A 25,403-nucleotide genomic window follows, 5' to 3' on the forward strand; every position below is an offset into this window, starting at 1 on the left:
GTAAGAGAAACGAGGTCCACCGTTAAACTGTTTCAGGTTTCCATGAATGTACTGGTGTGGGTTTGACTGCTGCATGAGCTCTGATCATAAAAACTGAAGTGTTCCTCATCATTGTATTTGTGCCTTTGAGCAATACAATCATCCTCAATACAACAATGGAGGAAAAATGGCATGTTGAGTCATTATTTTCATCAAAAGGAATTGTTTAAAAATACTATCCACTGAATGATTTTCATCCTTGAAGTCAAGGGCAAAAAGGCCACAAGAGGATTATGGGACTCATCATCACATCCACTTTTAATCACTCGCTGTTGTGCTCATTAAATAAACAAGTGTTTATCCATGTGGTTCAAGGATTCTGCCATTCACTCTCGTGTCCACTTCTCCTTTCCTCTCGTGACCAGGATGAAAACCGCTATCACGAGGACATCTTTGGCGTCACCTTGCGCACCTACGAGGTGACCAACCGGCTGCGCTCCGAGTCCATCGCCTACATCGAAGAAAGCAAAAAAGACTCCGATGAGTAAGAACTTGGTTTAGTCTGCATTTTGCATGAGGAGGATCATGAACACTTTCAGACAGATGTTGATCAAAAGAAAACTAGAGATGGAAAATTGTCAGAATTGGAGGAAAAGAAGCCACACTGTGATGGACAGACTTTTTGCTGAGTTAAAATGTTTGTTAACTTGTGAAAATCTGAAAAAGATTATAACATATTATAACAACAGATCTTAGGTTGGAATGTTTACCACAAATTCAGTGTTGTTTCTAATTAAAAAAAAAACTATCTTGATGTCGTAATTTGATGACTCAGTCTGTGTTTTGCTCCTTAATTGGACTGCACAAATGAAATTAGACTTCAACATGACTTTCCTCTAACAGAAAAGCAAAACATATTCTAAATATATTTGATTTGTTTTGCTATTTGGAAATGGCGGTTAAAGTTCAGGATTTGCAAAACTACTCACATTCAGCAGAATTGCAAATATACTAAAAAAAAAAAAAACACTTTAGTATTCACAGACTGATTTAATTTATTAAACAAAGGGCGTTTGATGCAAGTATAATAGAAATATGACATTCTCTGACACCTCTATTTGGTTTGGTGAAAATATAGACATTTTCTTCATGTATACCAATTTGCAATAGAATGTTATCGTGGCTCTATTTCACCTGTTACCAGAGCTAAAATAAATCATTCTCACAGATGTCAATACAAATATGAAGGAAATGTGAAAAATCTTCAGAAAATGTTCAAATATGGAGGGTAAAAGTAAGTAAAATACCCAACAGTCTGTATGGAAGACTGTATAAAGTTGCAACATCAAGGCTGTGTTGAAAATAATGATCGCTCCTCCACAGTTTTACTCAGCTTCAGTTTTGAATAGATGAAAGAAAAAGTCCGAGGTAGAAGTGTAAAGTTTCCTCTTTACAAAGCCATCATTATATTTAGTTCATTCACAAAATCCAAAGTCAACCATCAAGTCCAGTTTAGAAATATCCTGTGACCCACGATGCTGCAGTTCAACGGACATCACGGAGGCTTTGAACGCATCATGGAACAGGATAAAGTAGGTTTATTAACATTGATTCAGGAGAAAGAAGAAAATGTTTAGCAGCTAGTTGGCAATGCAAACTAAAGGAAAAAAAAATCTAATATTTTCACGGTGGCAGACGAGGCATTGCTTTTTGCTCTCATTTAAATGTAACCGTGCATGAAATGTATGCCAGGAACTGTTTACGCAGCCAGAATTTCACTAATCTGATGAGCCATTAAGAAAACCTGGTGAATCAGACTCATGAATCATTTTTTTCCAAACTGCCAATTATCCACCAAATGAAAGCAAGAAAGCATCCCACATCAATGAGCACCCTCACTGGTTCGCTCATTCTCTTCTTCTTTGATGTACATTTTTCAGTAGATTTCGGGAGGTATGATCATGTTCTCAGTGTCTTTACACAACACCTAAAACCACCAGTGTCATCTGCGGCTCTGCTGAACTGTGTGGGAGCGCACCGCGATGTGATTTCTCACTGATTCATGTTCGCCTGGCGCATTTTGCCCGCCGGTTAGTCTCACGTGTTTCCAGTTGAAACCAAGATTTTGTCTAAAGGTTTATCTCGGACTTGGAGATTAAGCAAAGGCACTTTGGAAGTAAACTCCAATCTGCAACCTGTGGTTGCTGGCGACGCGACGCGCTATCGCCCCTCGTCTCTCACGAAAACAGAGCGCGTAACCATAGCAACCTGCCGACAAGGGGGCCTTTAAACTAACAGGATTAAAGTGAGAAGCGAGTGGCTCCGCTCCATCTCTGTTTTTGTTTCTGACGATATTTGTGCATATTCAAGATTAGACACTTCATATACCCTTGCTATGAGAGCAAAACAAGGGCCCTACATAGCCACTATGGCTCATTAAGTACCAACATAATGCATCACAGACGATGGCTCCTGTGTGGATTGTCACTTGAATTTCACATTTGGCCATCAAAGCCCCTGCTCGCTGAATGAGTAATAACTGTAACATCTCTATTTCTATGTCTCTGTCGCTCTCTCTCCGTCCGTCTGTCTGTCTCTCCTCTCGCTCTCAGGGTTTTCTGCTCGTAGGTCGACGCATCAGGGTTGCTCTCTGACAACAGCCAGTCTGGAGGACACATGAAAAGCTGGTTAAAGAATACTGTGCCAATTTTTGTACTGTAAAGAAGAAAAAAAAAAATAAGAAAAAAGGAAAAAAAAAAAGGATTTCTTTCTTCTTTTTTGTTTTGATACCACTTCAATGTTTCTGTTGGGCTCTGCGATTTTTGTCTGTAGCAAGCTGGAAATGTTCTGTTCTCTGAGAATCTGTTTTGCTTGTTGATGATACTTCCAAAAATGACGAATTGATCATTTTGATTCATAATGTGTGCACCTAGTGTAATAACCTGCCTCATTGTGAATGCATGACCAAGACAAGAATATACTCAAGAAATATATTATACTCTGTGTTATTGTTCAAAAGGCTTTTATTGAGGTTTTATATCTGCAAAAAGAAAAAAAAAAGTGTGACATTGATGACAAGCTGATATTTTAGTATGAAACCAGCCAGTGTCGGTTTGGGAGCTTCAGGACTGGTGGTTTGTTGTTGTTTTTATGGGCAAAGTTAGAAGAGTTGAATAATGTACCGGCGTGCTGACAGGTCACCCTGAATTATAAAAACATCCACCCTGTCACAGCCTCAGCGAACGTGATCTGCAGCTCTTCACTGGCAATCCATCAACACGCATCAGCCTGAGCGCCAGCGCTCTTTTTAGTGGCCTGTCCATCCTGTCACAACATCATAATCGTGTGTGTCCCAGCTGGTGTGTGCTGCTGAAGCAGCTGCCCAGGAGACAAAAAAATAAAAGAGGTCTGCCCTTCCTCTGATTATCTTCAGCATCCAGCCAAATTCATCACTAGTAAAAGTTCTGAAATCAGCCTGAAATCAAACTTGGTTTTACTTTAAAAAAGAACAGGGAACATGATCCTAATTCTCCCAAAAAGCCAGAAGAATGTTTCTGTTGTTTTTTGGTGATAATATCTACTATAAGCTTTGTTTTTTTTTTTATAATTTTCAACTAAATGGAAGCTCAATACAGTTGTTAAGAGTGAAAGAGGAATAACTTGAGGTGCTAACCTCATCTGCAGATGTCTGTGCAACTGAAAAAAATCCCACACATGGAAAAATGTACAAGTTAGAATTTTATGATGGATTTTATGCATCAGCAAATATTCAGAGGTGACACATCTTCAATAGCCTATGTGAGAGCATGTAACTTACAGTTTGATGGAGGAAATCATCTGATGAAAAAGCTCTAACTCACCACAAATATTCTTTTGATTGATTCTGTACTTTGCTTTTTACTCTAGAAGAATACACAAAATAAAACGTGTATTATCCAGCTTTAAATGTGCTAGTTGGAAGAGTATATCTCCTGTGTGTACATGTTAAAGAGCTGTTATTGCCTTTACTTAATGCTTCTTGCATCAATCTTATCATATATTGTTGCAACAAAGAGGGAATCTAGGGATTTGTTTTAACTGATGTACAACTGAATTACCTGTGACGACAAACTGTGGAGGACCAAAGCTGCCAAAATTGGCTCCTAGCAGATTTTTATGTTATTAGAGGCACAAAAAGCTGATAAAACTGGCCTGAATTTAATTTGCATGATCAAATTAAGACTGAGCTTTTTCAAGCATCACCTGATTTATGAAATGTTTTATTCCATCGTACATTGTGTTGATGAATATATTTAAAGGAAAACAACTTTCAGTTATGTTTTATCTCACAAGTGTTTTGTTTTCCTCAAAATCTTTATGCATTTTTTTTTTCTTATCAGCTTTTGTAGATATGTGCTTTATGATGCAAATGAGGGGCAGATGAACAAAGTGTCTTGAGGTATTTTTCCTATTCAATGATAAATGAATGAAAATCCAGTAGGAAGACGATTGGGAGAGTAAATGGATGACTTGTTCCAGAAATGCAAAAATAATAAAGAATCATTAAAGGCAGAACTCGAGATTTACGGTGCATCTCAGGCATCCTGTTATCTTAACGATTTGGGCAGTTCGGCTCCTCCATGATAAGAGACTCAGCTCAGATCATCCCTGACAGCTGTCAACATGTTCCAGTCACCACCTATTGATCTTTAGAGATTTGCATCTCATTCTTCCGAATCTCGCCTTACATCAAGTTCCTGCCAACATCCGGTTAGATCAATTCTCCGTGCGTCGTCCTGCTGCCCCTCTGGCTCATACTCCACCTCTTCACTGTGACCTGACACCTGCTCGGTGGCATCTGCACTCGTGCGTGCGCGTAAATACGCACTGGAACGTCCTCCTTGACGCGTGCTCTTCTCGAAACGAGTGGGTGTAAAACATGCATGATCTCAGGTGTGTGTGTGTCTGCGTGTATGTGTGTGTGGGTGATTTCTCTGCTTGTCCTTACCTTGTCAAAGTGGTGGGTATTTGATAAGAAGCATGAATCTGTTGCTCTTTGAGTCACACGAGCCTGCAAAATGTAACGTGGCAGATGGCGCCCACGCGGCTTTGTTAGCTTTGATCTCAGCTGTACAGTGTTATTCCGAGTTCCAGTGAGGCTACGCATCTACGGACAAGAAGCTGTGGTCATTTGCTGCTTTCCAATGAGTCAGGGTTGTAATCTGAAAAAAAAAAATTGTGCCACGTTGTTTTTATTTGATTTTTTGTTCCCCCTTTTCTTGGGATCAGTCATCAACCTGTGGCTTTCTTCTTCTTCTCAAGCCTCTCAGTCCTGTTTGTTCCCTTTGTCTCTGATTGAAATTAAAGACGACTGTCAGCATGATTCAATGTGAGTTTTGTATTTCCCCAACACCAGATTTTTTTCTTTCTTTCTTTCTTTTTCTTGACTCATCTGACTGAGTCTGTTCTGGATGATTGTCTCCTCTGTGTGATTTTATTTCTCATCATTTAGTTTCATCAGAATGAGAGCTGTCAAAAAATGTCTGTGATATTAAAATGTGCAACAGGAAAAGACCTGACACAAGATTCAGCTTCTATATATAGCTTCTATATATATATATATATAAATAAAGGAATATATATTACAAGAAAAGGTATAAACTATAAAAAGTACCACTTGGATCTTTTCTAAGAATGTATTTTGATTATGTAAATGAGCACTGCTTGATTTAAAAATGACAAAAAAGGCCTGTTCAATATGGTGTCCCTCTTGTCCTTTGGGTGTGAGGATGAAACGGCATTAAATAAATGCATGGTGATCTTCTGTCTCCTGTTCAAATTTAAGCAGATCTGTCTGTTTTCCAGCACTGTGCCCGTCAGTGAGACTGTGCTGTGAGGTTGTCTGCACTGTAAACAAAAACGTTTGTAGAAATTACCCTAAAAAGCTCAAACTTCCATAGAAAGAGTGCAACGTGGGAGTGCAAACTATAAAACGGGGGGTTTGTCTCAAAATGAAAATCAGGTTTGCATGTCAAAGAAAAACATAAAACACTGTAAAATCTAGACCAGATCTGTAGAACTTTCCATGACTTGCTTTTCTAATGTGTGTGACAGTAGGTGTTTCCTCCGCTGTTTTGTTTCACTGCAATGTTCAGAACGGGGGTGTACAGACTTTCCTTTTTCTCAGGGGGGGGCTCCAGATGGGGTGAAAAAAGGTTGGAAACCAGTGTGCAAAATGACTCCAGTAATCACGTGCCATGCTAATAAACTTGAGTAAACAGCTTTGTGTGGTTATTCCCGTCATTCCCGTCGGCATATGACAACATTTCTGTGATATTTTAATACTACCTGACAGAAATGGATCACATTTTAAATGATGCGTGACAGCTTCTGATCAAACAACCGCTAATTGTTAAAAAAAAACAAACTGAATTTAAACTCCCATATGTTCAATTATTGCAAAAAAAAAAAAACAAAAAAAACTTAACGGAGAGCATACGTTCAGTCAAGCATTCAAATTAATATTTGAGTAAAATTATCATAATAGAAAATGAAGCAACTTGGTAATCATAAAAATCTTTTTTTTTATTATTATGTAACTAACTGTAAATGAAGGTGTTTTTGACTAAAAATTAGAGTAGAAGAATGTTGTCTTTGTGAAAGTGCAGTGGAGCGTGAACTCCAGACTTTTTCTTTACAGTGCGGCCTCTCACTGCGCCGTTCCCGTTCTGTGTTTGCATCTCGCTGCTGCTGCTGCTGCTGCTGCTGCTGCTACCAACTCCGATCCAGTCGGCCTCTGCTGTGATGACCTCTGTTGTGCACTTTATTGAGGCTATTCCATTCTGATGCATCGACTCGCAAGGACTCTGCATTAACTTACAAATAAAGAGAAACATTTACAGAGCATGTCGACAGCACGTGCCCGCCTGGTTTATTTCCAGTTTGTGGACGGATGACGGTTTACTCAGACGGCGGAGGTCGTCTGAGGTGTTTTGTTTTCTCTCGAAGGTCACATTAAGAGCTTGTGAAGAGTTTTACGCAGTCATTTACCTCCTCCTCCTCGCTGTGCTTTGCTGGTTGTCATGGCTCTAAGAGCTGGCACTTGGCACCATGGCAACCTGTCAATAAAAGTCATCCAAACTTTAACCCGGGACTTTGATTGGCAACTTAAGAGAAGCTTGGAGGAGTATCTAAACAAACACACTGGAGCACAAAGCCCTCCCTTTGAGCAAGTTAGGTTGCATGAGCGCATACCTGCACTTGCACAAACAAAGAAAAGAGGCAGTGGAGTCTGCATAAAGGCTGCAGATTGTATTATTGTGGCTATCATGGTTCATGGGAAGAAGTTGGCCAAGGATCTGCTGCTGCCGTCTGTGGTGGAAGACGATGACGCAGACACAGAGAGAGCCGAGCTGCAGCCAGAGGAGGAGGTAGGAAGGAAGCTGACCTCTGGGCCAAGTCTGCAGACTGCAGCTAGGGAACTGTGAACAACCAAGTCGACTTAATGAAGTCTCCATGAAGGTAGACACAGGAGAGCAGCGTGAGCATTACTATGCACCTGCAGCAGTAGAATAGTTAATCAGATGTGGCACGTCTGGGCACTTTCCTCCCCCAAGGCAAGGAAATAAAGGCGCGAGAGTACATGCTAAAGACCAGCTGTTTGCTTTTTATGGATTGCTCTCTTGACCTGTGTAGCAGCATGAATCTAATGGACAAGAACACTGAGTATCTCCGTAACATCCCCAAACACACAGCGGAACACAAATTATTCAAGCCCTTCTGAGAGCGGTTTTCAAAGCGTGTGGCGCCAGGAAGCTTCGTTATGGGCGCAGTAGTAGGAAAAATTCAGAGATATGAGGGTTGCCTTTTACAAGCATGAATTATTGAAAACAAATGATGTAAATGGAAAGAAGACTAATGGAAATGTCTACATGATGATACTAAAACGCATTTTTTTTTAATACATAATGGGCCGTAAATGAAATAATGACATAGGTTTTAGCGCAAAACAATAAGTGTAACAATTGAACACAGAAAATAAATTTGTTATTTAGTTTTAATTTATATTTAAAGCTTTCATCAATCAACTTCTCGACTGTAGCAGCTTTCTCCAAGCTGAGATTTACTCGAGCTTGAGTGAATATCAACTTATCAGATTATTCTTAGCCAAGGTGAAATGTACATCCAGGACAGACAGTCATACTGCAGCATATCAAAACCCTGCAGTTGTATGGAAACTGTTTGGACTTAATTGTACATTTTTGGATTCAGTGTTGAGTTGTGTTGACAGACAGTGGTTTCTGAAGTGTTACTGTGCCCATGCAGTGAAAACAAAAATGGAACGCAGTATATACATTTAGATTCCTCATAGTCTGTGCCTATTTCAGCAGCTATGGTCACCATGGTTACACTCTGAAGTTAAATACTGGATGGTTGTTCCAGTATTTCAGTTCAAAGAGGCAAATCTTTCTACATCTTTAAAGGTGAATGAGCCAGTGTCCTGAATATGCTCTTTTCATGCCCATAGCCATGTCAAGCTACTGAAGTGAACTGCAGTATTTATAGAACAGTGTTTCTGAAAGGTCTTTAAATTAGGACATGCATTAAAATTTTCTCTGATTCCAACTATGCTGTGTTATCTTAGTTATATTTTCTTTTAAATTCATAATTTGAAATTTGCAAGCCTCCAATTTTGCTGTCAATAAAAGTGCTTTTTTTAGGTGCTTTTTTCTGTTTTTCTGTTTTGGGACTGCATGACATTTTTCAAAAGTGAGAAAGTATCTTTTCAAATACAAACTTTTGTGTCAAAAAATTGCAAACAGCTGTGGACCCAAGTGTCAACAAATAGAAATTTCTAAGTCAAAAAGTACTAATGATGTATGGCTCGACTAAGACACGTCAGTCTACTGTAATGAAATGATTTTGAGAAAAGAACGCTGTTTACAAAGAAAATAATGATATGTGCCTAAAAGAGACCTGATTAGTCAACACTGACTCACTCGTCTAAAGTGTGGGATTCAGATTTTATTCTCCTGGCAAAAAAAAAAACATCATCTGATTTCCTCTCTGGCTGCCAAAAGACAGCCAGATTTGACCAGTCACAGTGTCTCTCAATCTCCATCCAGCAAAAATGGAGTCAGACAGGGGTGGATGTGCATGAACCAGAAGATCAACACTCATATCCTGATGGACACGGCGCAGATGGAGGAGAGACCGACTGTGGAGGGGAGCGCCAGACCTCCGATGAGGCCTATGACACAGATTTGGAGCTCGGAGGTTAGTTGTTAGATTGCATGGTCGAGGGTGCGATGTTCTTTCGTAATATTCCGAGTGATATGTTTGAGATGAATCAAGTCCACATTGAGGGCACCACTTGTAGTTTGATGGTGATCGGAGCCTGCAGGGGTGCGGCGATGCCACCCCCACCCCCCCCGCCTCTCATCACTCCATCTGTTGATCTTTTTCCCCTCATGCTTTTCTGCTTTCTCACTGTCTAAACGATTTCAATAATCATGATAATAATAATGACAGAGAAACTCCTACATGCTGCCGCCCACACACGTGCGGTCCTGCTCTGCATGTTAATGATTTCATCTCAGCCTTTTGTGTCGGCCTTTTCTTTTCACCACAAGTGAAAACCATCTGGTATGAATGAGTTCTCCTGACAGGGGGCAAAATCAGACACCGGTGAGTTTTCAATATCACACTCCAGAAAGGTCCTCCTCTGGGAGAAAGTGCCTCATCTTTTCTTTTGTCCAAGGCCGCACTGACAGCGAACAATAAAGGCAGGTACTGCCTGTTGTCTTTATGTTGCAGGTGAGGAGGAGCAGTACGATCCGACGGGGCAGACGTGCTACAGAAAGGCCTGTGAAATGTTACAGGTGGTGCCTGTTTCTCACTTCCTGAAGCATATGCAATGTAGCGAGTTGGATCTGATGCACCGTGGGCTGGGGCCTCAGGTACCATCATCATATATCACCAACCATTTGATGATTATCACATTTTTGTTCATCCATATAGAGGAGGAAGCCTGAAAAATGCCTGTATTCATGTCACATCGATTTAAATGGAGGTCCTCAAAGTAAAAAGGGGGATCAGACCGCCCTCCTTAAGGCACTTTGCTTTTGTAAACCTTGAACACATTTTGCATATCTTACATGGCCAAAATGTCAAGAATCTGGTGAAACATAACAGTTCTGGTACGTCGCTGAAAATACAGGAGGTGGTGATTTAAAGAGCTGCATGCGGCATTCTTTCCTGGCTTTCAGAGTTTTGACGCCTTTAGATGTACGAATTTTAGATGAAATCAGGTCTTAAGTGTCCTCAAACCAATGTCAGTGTTCTTCATGCTAAACATGTTACCATCTGCAAAACTGTTTTTATTTCTTGTGGTTAAATCCTTATCCTGGCGTAAGCTTGCTCTTCACATTGACCACAACTCCTTGAAATTTCTATTTATCCATCCTTCCAGTCCAATGCACCATCCTGTAGCACAAACTTAAAGACTAAAAAAAAACTTTAGAAGGTAAATTAACAAGAGATAAAATGATTGACATGAAACTCCCAATATGTATATATATATATATATATATATATATATATATATATATATATATATATATATATATAACTATAAATATATGAAATCCTTTTTTTTTTACCATTTTTAATTCTTTGTTATATACCAATTACAATTTATTTATATTTGTTCCACAAAAATTAACTGAAATATTTCAACAAATAAATGAATGAATAAATTGCCACAGCACCAGCAATGTAGTGCAGAGAAAAAAAATTCAACAAGGTAGTGAATTGTTTTTTTGTTTAATTCTTTTTAAGTTCCTAATGACCAAACAGAGCTAAAACAGGAGTCCTGGATTTACAGAAAATGTGATAGATAATGTTGTTTTGACTGCTGCGCCCTAGTGGTGAAACAGTCACTGCTAGTTTGAAAGATCAGAAGACGTATGGTCAGTGAGAGCTGCGTCGTGTTTATAAATTCCAATAAATATTTGCTATTTCATATTGAGCATATGTAGGAGGCTCTCCCCACTGTCCTTCACTGGCTGGACGAGTTTCTTCCAGAAGGATCCTACAATTGTTTGAGCATCATCGTGGAAACACGTTCACTTGTCACACGTGATTAAAAAGGTCCATGTGAGTCAGAACAAAAGCCAAACAAGTTCAATGGGATTGTACTGTAATGCTATTTTAGATCAGCTCAGACCTTTGCTCAGCGAATGACTCATTAATTCAAAGTCACATTTTCCTGCAGGGCGACTGCACTGATCATGAGAGAGCACAGTTATGGCGGCATCAAGAGTTTTTTCAGCCCTTTTCCCCTGAGAAAGGAGCGTGTATTTACATATCTTTGTCTTTTTTGGTTTACATGTGAAATTGCACAAGTGGAGCCTATTATATAGATCCTACCGGTACACATTCAAGTGGAGAGTCCTTCAGCTCTTCGAAGGGAGGGAAGGCTGCTGGCATTGACTTCAAATGAGCTTACGATGCAAATCTTAAATTTTATTTACTTCTGGTTACATTTACTTGTTTAGATGCAGCAATACGGCAAATGCTTTCCACTTTTTAATCCACACAAAAAGTAGGAGATCTTAATGAGCAGAGGTCACAGGGGCTGCATTGGGCTTCCTTGAACCAGTATTTAATTCAAATTTCACACCTGCACACGTCAAATCAAAAATACAAAACAGAATTTGCTGGAGAGGATTTGCTACGTATAGCATTTGCACGACAGATTCAATCCATACTGAGCTATTTCAATCGACCACATGCTGGGATGGAGGTTATAAAATGGGCGGGACGGGATACATATCACAACTATTACATGTACGAGTACTACATTGAGAATGTTACCCACAATATATGCTGGCAAAGTAACATTCGACCTCCTTCACTTCAGGATGAAAAGTTCTAATAGTTTATATAGTTTATAGCTAGTTTATTTCTCTGTTTTCTGTGTGGCATTTTTTCAAAAGGTTGCCATGTAGTGGCAAAAACTTTTTTGAAATGAAAACATAAAAATGATGTGTTTTCACTTGAAACACTGTCATACAAATGCAACCTCGGTTGACTACAGTGGAAAAAAAGAAGAAAAGACAGCAACAACTCTTTGAAACAAGGATGAAGCCATTGGGTGGTAATTTGCAATATACTGGCACTGGGCAAGTCACTTTTAAAAAGTAATTATTAATAAATTGTTCTTCGTTCTTCAAAAAACTAACTTAGTAACTGAGCTATAACATTTTAAAAGTAACTAATTACTCAGCAAAGTAACTATTGCATAACTTAAAAAAATGTGTTTAAAGATGTCAAAGACTTTGGATCCCCTCTAAATGGAACTTTAAGATGCATATTCAATTATTTATTATAGAAATTGATATATAATTAATGAAATAAATGCACACTTGACAGGATACATTGCAAAAAGGAAATGTTACATTAATCTAAATTATTCAAATGTAGCCGTGTGATAATATGGGATAAGACAATAATCAAATTTAATTTGTAACTGTAGCATTTCTACATTTGTAAAAGAATAATAAAACACAATAGATGTATGTCAGTGGATTGCTGTGCTCCCATTTAAAAGCTGCCTTTGATTGATCAGGGCTCTCTATGGCTGCATATCTGTCGTGTCACATGATGCACTTTAAACCAATATGCTTCCTTCATTCTGTATGATGACAATATTTACAACTTTCCTGTCTGAGAAATTGGCAACAATGTATCAGCTCGAAATGACATCATCATCATCTAATTTGACCTAGATATGCAAATGAGCAGCTATGTAATTTGGGTGATGATGTCATCTCTAACTTTCCAAACTGAGAACCTGGCAACAATGTATCAATTTTAAAGGTGCATTCAGTAATATTGCGTCACATAATATACATCCCCCCCTCTCTTTCCCTCATATACATCTAGTCAACTGATGCCTTTACTTCCATTTAAAAGCTGACTTTGAATGACCAAATCTATCTGTGGCTGTAGCTCTGCCATGTCCTGTGACGCACTTTGCACTAATACCGTAGTTTATGATCCATTGGCTCAGCTGGATTCTGGAGGAGGAAAAAAAAACATGCCGAAAGCGTTGAATTACAGTAACGTTATCGTGCTTCATACTATTTATTGTCAGTAACGGTAACTGCGCTGTAACGCTGGGAAAAGTAATTAGTGAGATTACTCATTGGTAACACTGTAAGTAATGCCGATTATTTTAGCGCAGTTGCTCCCATCACTACCTGCATTTTGTGCATTTTCTATGTACAAACAATCATTTTAAATCCAATTGGGTACCTTCGACCAAGTCGGTTGATACAGTAGCTTACACTGTTTCTAGCCAAAGGTTATCACCACCTCATGTGAAATAGCAAATAGCATTTGTTAGGTATTTTTTTAACCGCTTTATCGCAACAATGTATACATATTTACTAATTTTTTTATATAAAAGCAACAAGCAAACAATAAAACAATGAAAACAGGAAAGTAATGTTCGTTTGAGCACAAAATCTAAAGAAATAGTCAAATTCCAACTATTAGCTGCTTTTACAGCATAAAAGCACAACTAAATGCATTGTTTCTTCTTTTACAATGCACAATATAGTTATTTTTTATTGGTTGTATAACAAAAAAATAAATGAAAAGAATCTGAAAGCAAAGACACAAGAAAACCGTAACTGATATCTAACACGTTTAAACCCCATACAGCAATCAATAAAAATTAGATCCCTTTTTAAATGTTAAATCAATACAAAATGCCTCTGTGGTTCCACATCTCTGACTGAGATAAGGGTACATCCTCTGCAAATGATTAGTGGTGTAAAAACACACAGGGTAGAGCTTACAGCAGCAGGTTGACATTTTGACAGCCTTCCACTGGTTTGTCGTGGTGCAAAAATGAAAGTTGAAAATAATAAACACATCCTTTAACAAGCCCTTTACCTGCGGCATCTGCTTCAAAAACATTCAGTCAGATTAAATTGGGTTTCGAACAAGTCTTCACCTGTCAGTCACAGAGAGTGGAAGTAAAATAACTCTTCCAAAGGAGATGTGACCTGTGCTAGAGTTGCAGGGTACTCCACATGCGGTACTCTGATCTGACTGGGCTGTTTCTGTGCTCTGCCGCCCCCCACGTATCCCTGTTTTTTTAAAAGATCAAGTTAACATAAGGCTTCAAGCACTCAACTTTCTCATTAGCTACGCTAGAAACTATAATTTTCATGTACCGCCAGCTTCATTTGTGACCCACGCCTCCACACGGCTCCCGTCTGCTGTGTTTGTATTAATATTGACCTCCCTCTCTCTTTCTCTCTCTCTCTCATCCGGTCTTTCTCTCTATCCACCTGCATCAGTGCATCTACTGTTTTACCCAGAATAAAACAAGAAAACACACTGCAGTGATAAAAACTGAAGAATTTCACTCTGAGGGTGGCGGTGCTGATGGTTGTGTGTTTGCAGGGCACCAAAGCACTGGCGGTTCCCCTGGTAACCAACACTTCAGTCCTGCGGCTGAACCTGAGAGATAATTGGATGGAAGGAATGGGCGGAGCTGCCATAGCCAAGATGTTAAAGGAAAACTGTTACATTACAGGTGGGTTTTTTTTTTACTCCAGCACACTTTCTCCTTCTTTACCATCCTTCCTCCAACAAATGCACCAACTCTGACCCGACTCCCACTCGTGTGTCTTTCTCACCCCAATTATATTAACAGCGCATGGTTTAACATCTGGGCTGGGTACCTGTTTTTATGACTGCTGAGTGTCATATTGCAGAAGTCATGGGTGCAGCTCAGTCATGTGGCGTAGCATCTGTGGAGGGTGACTCCCCTGAGTCACGCATGCCTCTCGTTGCCCGAATTATTTTCATCATCCTTTGTCACTCTGCGCAATTCTGCTTTGTTTCGTACGTCGTTTGACGAGTTAGCAAATGTTTACGCGTATGACATGTTTTTTAATTGATTTCAGATTAAGTAACTCAAAGGAAAAGCTCAGAATCGAGAGCCACAATGACTTCAAGTTGAATTTGTACTTCACTTTTTCCCTTTATTCCATTTGAACAGACACAGCTTTGTACTCCTTACTTTATTGAACGTTTCATGTTGCTTGCTTTTAACCATATTTTGAGAATTAATGTAACAATACAGAAAGAGAAAGTTATATCCTTACTGCCAGGTATTATGTTATTGGCCATGATCACCTCATTGGTTGTTACGGGGTCAAAAAAGAAAAAAAAGTTTTTATTCTTGTATTTACAGCTGTTAAGCCATATTTTACTTAAAACATGACACATAAAAACAAATTCCTACTTAAAACACCACAACGCAGTTTTTAAAGATATTACTACAGTATAGTAAATCATCAGTAGGGTTATTATTATTATTATTATTATTTATTTTGCAACTTACTTAAAGGAATGAAACACTTTCAATACCCATACACCCCAGATGAAAACATTCTGACGTGTTAACAAAGTTAACGCTGTTAACCACGACAATGGTTCTGAATAAAGTCAAAAGTTCTGGCTGTGTATCCACTCTAGACATTTTACTTCTTACACTGACCTCATGATGCTGCTGTTACGGCTGTTGCCGTATTCCCGGACGAGCCCCCACTTATGTTACGACCAGCTCGTTTGGGAGACGGGTGAAGGCGGTAACATAAAGACCACAGATTGAATGTGGAAATTAAAGTTATTTATTTAACAAAAGTAAGACCAAACGGTAACAAAAAGAGACTCTAACCTAGAGTTGTAAAACCAAAACACAAATCCAAAAAGGTAACTAAAAACAGAGATAATATAGAAAAACTCAAAGGATTCCTGAAGCCAAACACAAACCAAAAGGATAATTCAAAACACAGAACCAAAACTACAAATAGTCCAACCAAAACGAGTGCCTCACTACCAAACACGATACTAATTCAGAGCTCAAGAGGCACGAGAGCATGGCGAGCTACAGCCAGCTCCAGTCTGTGTCCTGCTGGCCGCTTTTATCCCCTCAGCTGCTCCGCAGGGTTGGTTGACGAGGTGCTCTCGGGCCAGGCTCCCCAGGTGCAGGCAATGGAGATGATTCCTGCAGCAGCAGCAGCCTGGGATCACGCACTCTGACACAGACACACACTCACATGGGGGGGGGAGAACCGAGAATACGGCAACAGCCGTAACACTGCATTAAAACTCTGAATCTAATTAGAATTCATCACTGAAGAATCCACCAGTCCTCCTAGACGTTTCACTCAGAACCCCAAATGTCAACCTGCTGCTGTTGCCAGATGAAAGCCAGAAGTAGACATAATTAATCTTCAGCACGTGATGAGCGTTTGTATCATTGCTGTTTCAGCAAAAAGCTGTTGAGCTATTTCGGCGTGGACCGAAGCAGGCGACCCAGAATCGCACAGACCGATAGCGAAGCGGTCGAACAAGAGACTGTGATTTTCTCCCCATGGAGAGTGGCTCACTTTCAAGATGACTTATCTAAAAGTCGTCCAACAGGGGAGTTCTTGGCAAAAAACAGAGGAGGTGATGGTGTGTGACTGACAGTTGTTACTAAAAATATTCTGAGTGACGAAAGGAAATGAGAACTGACCTGCTTTAGATGCTTTCATCACTCTTTAGTGGAATAATAGCCTAACAAAACTTCACTCAACATCTTCTGAACTCTTACCTGGCAGATTTTAATACTTTTCCAGGTCTCTGCTGGCTTTCATCGCTTTTATAAAATGTGTTTTTTTATCCCCTAGAAGTGGACCTGTCGGATAATAACCTTGGTGATGATGGAGCCAGAGCCATGGCCGGTATGCTGAAGGAGAACAACACCCTGTTGAGTCTCAGCCTGTCAGGAAACCGCTTCACTGACCGCTGCTCTGAAGACCTCGGCTCAGCGCTGGTCGCTAACTCACGGCTGCAGCACCTCGACCTCAGCTACAACGCTCTGGGGGAGCTCGCAGGTAGTGTATCATTTTTACTTTCAGATGCCAATGTTTTGATTACATATTATATGTAGAGACGAAACCAATACCTGACAATTAGCCTGAGATACCTAATACTTTGCAATCTTGCCTGGGGTCATCTTTACGGAGTATAATTAAAATGTTTAACTTCCTTTAAACCCGGGGTTTCAAGCGTAAGGCCTGTGGGATAACTGGCCGGAAACAGGCTCCAAACCAGCTCATCAAACCAACAAGGAAATTGCAACAATTTCAGAGAAAACACTGATTTTCTTTTTCAAACAAATTTGTATCATGAACACGACATTACTGTGAAACATGAGCTAACAGTGATACCGTCTTAAAAGGCAACCCGTTGCTGTAAAATGACAGACAAGAGAAAAATGAAAGTCCAACAGGTGATGACTATCAGACACTCAGGCACAAGTGAAACACATCAGGGCAGAGAACAGCCATCACCAGGAGCGGCCATCAAGGAACTTGAAACGAGAGACAGAGTTAGAACCTCTAAATTGCACAAGGAACTAAATGTGAACCATGACAGAATCCCTCTGTTACAAAATCATGGCTTCAGACCATCTAACTATTTTCTGAGCCGACAATTGGCCAGACTGTCGCAGGGCTGACACATACAGACAGACCATTCATGCTCACATTCACACCTTGGGCCAATTTAGGGTGACCAGTTAACCTGACATGCATGTTTTTGACCCGTGGGAAGCCAGAGAACCCGGAGGGAACCCACACACACGGGGAGAACATTCAAACTCCACACAGACTCCACTGGTACTTGAGCTCAGGACTTTCTTGCTGTGAGGCAAGAGTGCTAATCACTGCGCCACTTTGCACAACTTTGACCGGAATTCATCCAATCCATTTGGAACAGACAAGAAACACCACATGTGGATAGTGTCACTGCAAGTCCAGGAGCTTAACTGAAGTACCTGACATGAGAAGTCACTTCCTGATCTCCAAGACGTTCATAGCCTTTCTTCTAAAGATATTCAGTGTAATGCTGATGCAACAGCAGAGAAAGTGTTCTTGTAATAAAGAGCTGAGATGTTGGAGTACAGGACTGAAGGTTCTCCTTCCATGTGACAGACTGCAACTCTTCAATATTGTCAATAGTTTCCTTTAAATGTATTCACTATTGGTGATTCCAGAATGATCTTTCTGCCTTATTAAATTATAACTTAACATAAACAAAACCCTGACCAATTATTGTGAAGGGTCCAGATTCAATTACCAGAGCTGCTTCGTGTGCAAGCACTGATATGTCCCTGTATTAAACTTTTGGAAAAGCCATGCTCGTAAAGTCTTTGCCGTTATGGCAGAACCTCGTCTCTGAGCAGCCATATGGCAGCAGGCTGCTGCAGACTGTGGCATTCAAAGGTCAAGATCATTTCGCTCTCATTAAGACCTCCTTCAATTACCATGATGATGAGCTATGTGACAGACACTCGGTGGAAGAATGACATTGCAGGACACCAGCCATCTGATATATGTAATTGAGAGTAAATCTGTCAGCCGGAAGAGGGAGGCCGACGCGTCTTATTGCCACGATTCATCTCCACATATTCAAATCTGCATTCTCTGCAGCTGAAAATATCAAAGGACATTCTTTTGTGTTTTGAGAGCGCTCCTCGGTGTAGTAGCTGCCCGAGAGAGGCTACGCCAATCAAACACTCTGACATTCATGCCGTGATGTTTTTGCTTTTTCAGCCAAGCACATTGTCTCAAGTGGGTTTTTCTCCTGTGATTATGAAGGTCTGAGTGCGCCATACTTTCTCATGCTTGAGAGAAACCTGGAGACATGATGAAGGGTATATTTTTCATCTGTATGTCTCGACTGCTCTCACTCAGCCGTACTTTTTACACGATTGTAACGAAACATGCAATCACAGCTCTGCAGAAACTGCCAGAGATGTTTTTTTTTTTTTTTCTTCTTCAGCTCAGCCGTGGCAACAGGTTTAATGATTTTACAATTAACTAACTGAAGTGTTGTGTTTGCTGTTGATTTTTCCTGTTTGGTTTTTTCCTCTCCTCAGGACAGACGCTGGGAGACTCCCTGTCAGAGAACATGGGGCTGAGATCTCTAAGCCTGGCATGGAATTGCATTCGAGGCAGAGGAGCGTTGATGTTGGCCAATGGCCTTGGGGTAATCCACCTAGAAATTAATGTTTGCGCAATGCATTCATTTTTGAGCTCAGACAACACAAAAGAAGATCTTGAGTGCACAGGGAAAGGTTAGACACGGACACTTTTATTAGCTCTTGATATTAGTCAAATAAAGACTCACGCAGAGCCGCAAAATTGCTCATGTTATATTAAATCAATTAATGTGGAAGTCAGGTTTGTTTTGACCCGGCGTGTTCTCATTAACGGTTTATTATAGAACTAAATCTCACGAACTCTTCACCTTCACCATGGAGATGTTTACTTTCAGTCTGGCACAAAAACAAATGTTTAAAACAATTTATTCTAGAATAAGAACTAGTTGGAAAGCCGCAGGGAGCTGGTGCTTGTGTCCCCAACACACACAGTTCAGACTGTGTTTACTGCGAATCCTCATTTTCTTAAATCGCTACAGCTGGAGTGAAGAGTGGAAAGTTAGTCTGACACTCAGGAAGAATATACTGACAGTAATGGAAAATACGACTGATACAAGCTTTATAAATAAATAAAAGTGTTTGCCAAACAGCACAAATAAAAATGTTTGTATTTTGAATAAATTTTATGAACTAACTGCGCACACATTGCTCAACACCTCCAACTTTCTGTTTGTCCAATTTTCAACTCAATTGTCTCACACAATGACAGAATTTTGTAGTTTGCACAACTTCCCATGGAGTAACACGACCATAAGTCCTTTGAACAACTCAGTTGATATACACAGTAATATTTCCAAAGTTGTGTAAATATACTCTTATATATATGTATATATATATATATATATATATATATATATATATATATATATATATATATATATATATATATATATTCTTCAGCAAGTTGTGAAGAAGTCCAAACAAGCCTGCAGAATAATAAAATGACAGAGACATAACCCTGGTCAAAACACAGACATATTTCAGCCGCAGGTACTCTAACTACCAACCCGCTCCACCGGGGTCTTTTTATTTTTGATTTCCTCAAACCTGAAATGCATCCTGATAGGTTTACAGCAAAATAGTTCATGCTGGCACGGCTTGAATGGCAGTTACTTTTTTTAACTCTGCCTGCTGCACAGGTATTCCCCTCTTGACAAAAATGCCACACTTTTCAGTTTTTTTTTTTTCTTAGTAAACATATTTGAAATTCATGCATCATTTTCCTTCCACCTCACAATGGTGCAGCATGTTGTGTTGGTCTATTACTTGAAATCCCAATCGAATGAGTTTAGCAAAAAGTGGAAAAGTTCAAGGGGTTTGAATACTTTTACAAGCCACTGCATTAGAGCAGCTGCTTCTGTGTGCATATATCAGCTGCTTTTTAGTGTTCTCCTGATATTATTAGTGTATGCCTCGCTTTATTTTATGAACTCCTTACATCCAGATGATAGAGCATCGTTTTCCACCTACATGATGTACCTTAAGCTGAGTTTAATGAATTAATCTGTCCTTAAACTGTGCAGACCACTTATAGAAACATGTAAAATTGATTCAAAACTTTAAGCACAGCATAGTGAAAAAAATGAGCTATTTTTCAAAGAAGCAACTAGTAGTGAAACACAAATTTTTAATGGTGCAACTACTGATTAATAAAATAATTGCTAATTGAAGAAGGCTCACCTCTCCTGCTTTGACAAGCAGCGTTTTGTCAGGTATTCATCAAGCATCTCACAGCAGGAGAGACGGCGCACGTGCAGTTTTCCTTCCCACCGTCTTAATAACCGAGATGCTGCCCTGATCAGTATGCTCCGCACACAGGTGTGACTGATGCAGGTCCAGAGAGTCTTATTAGTTTCCAATTCTTCAAGATCTTCTCTGCCTCTTAATTAAAGTCCTTTGTTGTTCGTGTTTCTCTCGTTTTTCTCGCATTTGAAATCTCAGCACAGCATCATGTCTGCGTTGTTAGGGTAATGTTTTCCTCAGGAAGTTGGACCTGTCTTTTAACGGCCTGGCGAGAGAGGGAGCGTTGGCCTTGGGGCAGACTCTCAGGGACAACAACGTGTTGGAGGAGTTGAACGTGAGGTATGAGCTTTGGTTTTCTTATCTGTCTGTCAGATTAGAGGGAAAGACTTTGACCCTTTGTTTGGATTATTGTTTCATGAATCTCAGCGATATCAGCAACATATTAGAATATGATTATTGATCTATGTGGTTTCTTACAATCCTGAACCCCTTTGACTGTGAAGTTTCAACTTTAATGCATAAATCTTAAATATTGTGTCATTTTCTTATTTCAATTTTTTCTTCTAGCAAGACAAATTCAAATGCTTTTCTTTTTATTTGGAACTTTGATACTTGGATGAATGATGCTATTTAAAAAAAAAAAAAACTAACACTTTATGATTGCCTCTCTCACACTTCAGTGCACACTTTTTTTGTTCTCTGCATTTGTTTCTCGCCACAGTAACAACCGAATACCCCCTGAAGGAGCCATCCGCCTCGCTATGGGCCTCAAAGCAAACAAGACAATCAAATCTCTGAATGTAAGCTGCTGGAAAGAGATTGATTCTGGCTCCATGAGCAATGGGGGGCATCAATGGATAAAATGGGATAAGTAAATGGATCACTGTACTTTGTTTTTAATGTCAGCTGAATAGTCGGGGGTGCGTCTCAGCTGAGTGAAATACAGTTATGAAGAAGACACTATAGAGAGCTGAATCCTGAGCATCTGGTATTGATAATGTGTGAAACCCTGTGTTGAAGATGTTTCGTGGCAAATGCAGCGAATGCTTGTTATCAGTTTGAAAGCAAACTGATCAAGTTAGTGTTTTTCACTCTTGGCCCCAAGGATCCACTGCTGCATGTTAAATGGAGTCTGATTAATCTATTTCAACTTCAATTTGATTTACATGATGAGTTGCACAGCAATGGTGACATCTGCCATGTAAGTTTCGGGTAGCAGGTCGGGCCTCATGCTAACAAACCAACATGAAGTGATGAATGCAGTCAGATCACCTTACTGGACTCAATATTGCTTAATATCTAACATCAGTTCGATTAAACTATGTCACCATAGCATCAAGAACGTAGCAAATCGTATATATTTGAAGATTATGATTGATCCGGTAGAAAAAGGCAGCATTGATTTGCAGCCTAAACGTGTTCCAGGAATATCAGAAACATTTCAAATTTGGAGGGAAACCCTGAAAGATGCCGATATGCGGCAAGTTCTATCTGTACAATAAACAAAGTTACTATAAAGACGTTGCTGCTAACTTTGCTTTAAAACCCGGAAACCATCGAAACAATTCTGAGTGTCTCCAGTGATTAGACAATCTGTCTACCAGCAGCGGTACGGAGTACGGAAATTGCCACATGGCAATTATTATTACTTTGATCGTTGGGGAAAACTAAGCAAGTTTCCACTTTATGGATACTGTTCCACACTGCCTCCGAGGAAGTAACCGGAGCAGCCAGGACCCCTGCATGGACAGCAAATTGTCATTTTTACAACAAATTACATTTTGGCATGTTAATGAGGGAGCATTTGAAATGAACTGTGTTAATAGGGACTGCACAGATGTGAAAGTGGCATCAATACTGTCACAATGCCAGAAGGGCTTTGGAAATGTATTTCCCACAAAGTTCAACTATTCCGATGAAACCACTGGAAAGTGGTTAAAAGTGTTGAAAGTCATTAAATGTCAAAACATGTCAATTTATTTGGGCAGAAAGTGGTAAATAACCTTTAACCACCTTTTGCAAAATGGTTTTGGCCCACAGGCCTTATGTTTGACTCCCCTGGGTAAAAGGATGTTGAAGGATGATATTGATTCTATATCCAGGACTTTTTTTATTAATATAAAATGAGTCAGTGTATGTCTGACTATCCATCCTCACTAAAGCTCAAGGGTTAAATCGTTAGGGTTAGAAATACATTTTCTGCTACTTCTTTACATGACAGAACTTTGTCAGGAAGCAGTACACTAGAGCTTGAGAGATTTTTGACTCAGTACTTTTTACTTTTACCAGACTAATTTTGACAACAAGTCTGTCTCACTTTAGTAAACTGCTGATTGCAGATCAGTCGGAACCCCATCCTGAGCGCTGGCTGTTATGGGATCCTCCAGTCCATGCAGGACAACCCAAACTCAGCCTTGGAAGTATTGGACTTTTCTGTAAGTTTCAAATTCTGCCTCAACTGATTTACTTTTTTTTTCTTTCATTTCCCTTTCATAGAAGGCAAATAAATCCACTCTCCTCTGCTCTTTCCAGGACATCACAGTGAACCAAGATTTTGAAGACTTGTATTTATCCGTGAAAGAGACATTCCCAGCGCTCCAAGTCAATCACGGGGCAAAGTTGGCACATTCAGAAGTGTGAACATTTTACTGTAATTGCTGTACTTTCATCCCAGTGCTGGAAGATGGAAGAAATCTTGTCAAAGGCTTGTGGACATTTTCACGATACTTGCAAAAATGGTTTTTCATAAAAAGCATGTCTTTAAAAAAACTAAAATGAGTGGTGAGCTCATTTCTTGCTGAACAAAATGCACTTAGAATGAATAAAGCTCATTAAATACCCAATCAATTTGAAAATAAAGGTAATTCAGAGATTGTTCATTCTGCACAAGAGGCAGCAGTGAGTGGAATATAGTTTTTGATAGTCACTGAAATACAGGTATTGAATATGATCCTTTTTAGATATGATCTTAGTTGATGTTATATAATGTCAGTGGGTAGAATGATGGAGCACAGTATTGTGCATGGAAAGAAGCGAAAGTGGGCAGCACAAAAGGGATTTAAGTACTGCACGACCATAATAATAATACGAAAAAACAGCTTTGAAAGAATCCGCTATTAGATAAGAGACCTGTTTACGCAGTAGGACAACTCAACCTGTGTTAGATACCTCGTTGTTAAGTTCTTTCCTCCACGTGTCAATGTTGCATCTACATATATGGTAGGACAAAAGCTTCACCAGCTGAACATTACATAAAGCTTGCTTTCTTCCCATAATGCATCCTGGTGGTGGCGGTGTGTGTTTTCCAAGGTTAGTGACATACTTGTCCGTCCTTGTTCTGTTAAAGAAAGCATGACTCATTAAACCACCTACCTCCATTGGTTTGGTGCAGTTCTGCCTCACTTATCAGTTGTCTTTGGCCACTTCTGACTCTTTTGTAATTATGTCTTTGGGCCACTTTTGACACCGAACACCTTTTGAGAAGTTAGGACCCAAATCCTCGAAACATAATAGGTTCATCATTGTCAAAATCACCATCATGATACCCTAAATTAGCTTGTACCAATGACATTAAACAAAATTAGGCAATGGTTTAAAAAAAATATTGAGAAAGGATAAACAATGTGATGCACTAAAAAACAAAATAACCAAAGGCTGTTTGAATAAAAACGCATCGTTTTTGAATTTTCATTTCGGAAAAGTTTCATGTTATCACAGAAACATTTTGAAAATAATGTCCATTTTCACAGAAATGGCAAAAAAAGCTGAGATGCTGCGTTTTTTTTTTTTTTTGTTTTTTTGTTTTGTAATGAGAACTAATTACTACCGGTGGTGCTTATGTTGGGTTTTCAGCGGTTCTGAGCTCCACTGTTGCATAAATGGACTCCCAAAACACAACCAAAGTGTTATATTTTCACTTGAAAATGTTGTCATGTGAACAAGGCCTCAGAGAACTGATCTAAATTAAGCCTCCTCCCAAGCTAACTTAACACTCACATTTTATACATGGCCATGATTCTGCTTCCAGCACATCAACGCAGAGAACAACATGTTCATGAGCTGCCTGATATACTCCACCGACGATCAAGAGTGCCGATAAAGAGATAATCATTATTATTCACTTCATCTCTGAGGTGCACTGTGAAATGTTTATGCATTTCATTAAATAGATAACATGTTTTTCTTTCAGAGATTTCAGTTGATAAAATATCAATGTTTTGGAAAACAGTTTGTTGGGCTGAAACCTAATTTATTTGCCCTGGTGTTATAGATTTATTTAGCTTTCACTAAATATTACAGGCGAAGGGAGATCAAGATGTTCTTGTCTGTTCTGTGTGAAGCGACACTTGAGAGTCATTTCAACTGGGATAAATACAGTATTTCCATTTTATTAAGATATATTCTGTTTCATTATTTTGACTGTTTGTAAACTGTTTCTAATGCTTTCAAAAAAACATTTTTGTGTTTGTGACAATGAAACAAAAAAGTCAATATAATTATCTTGTTTTTCTTTTTTAAACCACTAATTGCTGTTTGCTGAGTCTGAAGGGCGCTCTGAACCATATGAAGACACAAGTTGAAGCAAATATTAGTTCCTACACTCCTTACCTGTGGAACAAACTTC

The 25,403-nt window shown here is 39.4% G+C and overlaps 2 protein-coding genes across 2 annotated transcripts in view; both read left to right on the forward strand.

Annotated features, from left to right (window-relative positions):
* The window catches only part of nos1 (nitric oxide synthase 1 (neuronal)), a 45,732-nt gene extending 42,348 nt beyond the window's left edge, over window positions 1-3,384 (forward strand). The window contains exons 28-29 of the mRNA XM_030104310.1: window positions 405-523; window positions 2,592-3,384. Of these exons, the coding sequence (XP_029960170.1) occupies window positions 405-523; window positions 2,592-2,607 (135 nt within the window). The 3' untranslated portion in view covers window positions 2,608-3,384. The remainder of the gene's footprint in view (window positions 1-404; window positions 524-2,591) is intronic.
* Window positions 3,385-7,185: 3,801 nt separating this feature from the next.
* Window positions 7,186-23,541, forward strand: lrrc74b (leucine rich repeat containing 74B). The gene is made up of 10 exons (XM_030104260.1): window positions 7,186-7,388; window positions 9,084-9,234; window positions 9,775-9,917; window positions 14,440-14,572; window positions 16,719-16,925; window positions 18,974-19,083; window positions 21,003-21,118; window positions 21,501-21,579; window positions 23,119-23,214; window positions 23,312-23,541. The coding sequence occupies exons 1-10, from the start codon at window positions 7,287-7,289 to the stop codon at window positions 23,417-23,419; spliced, it is 1,245 nt and encodes a 414-aa protein (XP_029960120.1). The 5' UTR covers window positions 7,186-7,286; the 3' UTR covers window positions 23,420-23,541.
* The last annotated feature ends 1,862 nt before the right edge of the window (window positions 23,542-25,403 follow it).

This window comes from Salarias fasciatus, chromosome 12 (genome assembly GCF_902148845.1).
Source record: "Salarias fasciatus chromosome 12, fSalaFa1.1, whole genome shotgun sequence".
Classification (NCBI taxonomy): Eukaryota; Metazoa; Chordata; class Actinopteri; order Blenniiformes; family Blenniidae; genus Salarias; species Salarias fasciatus.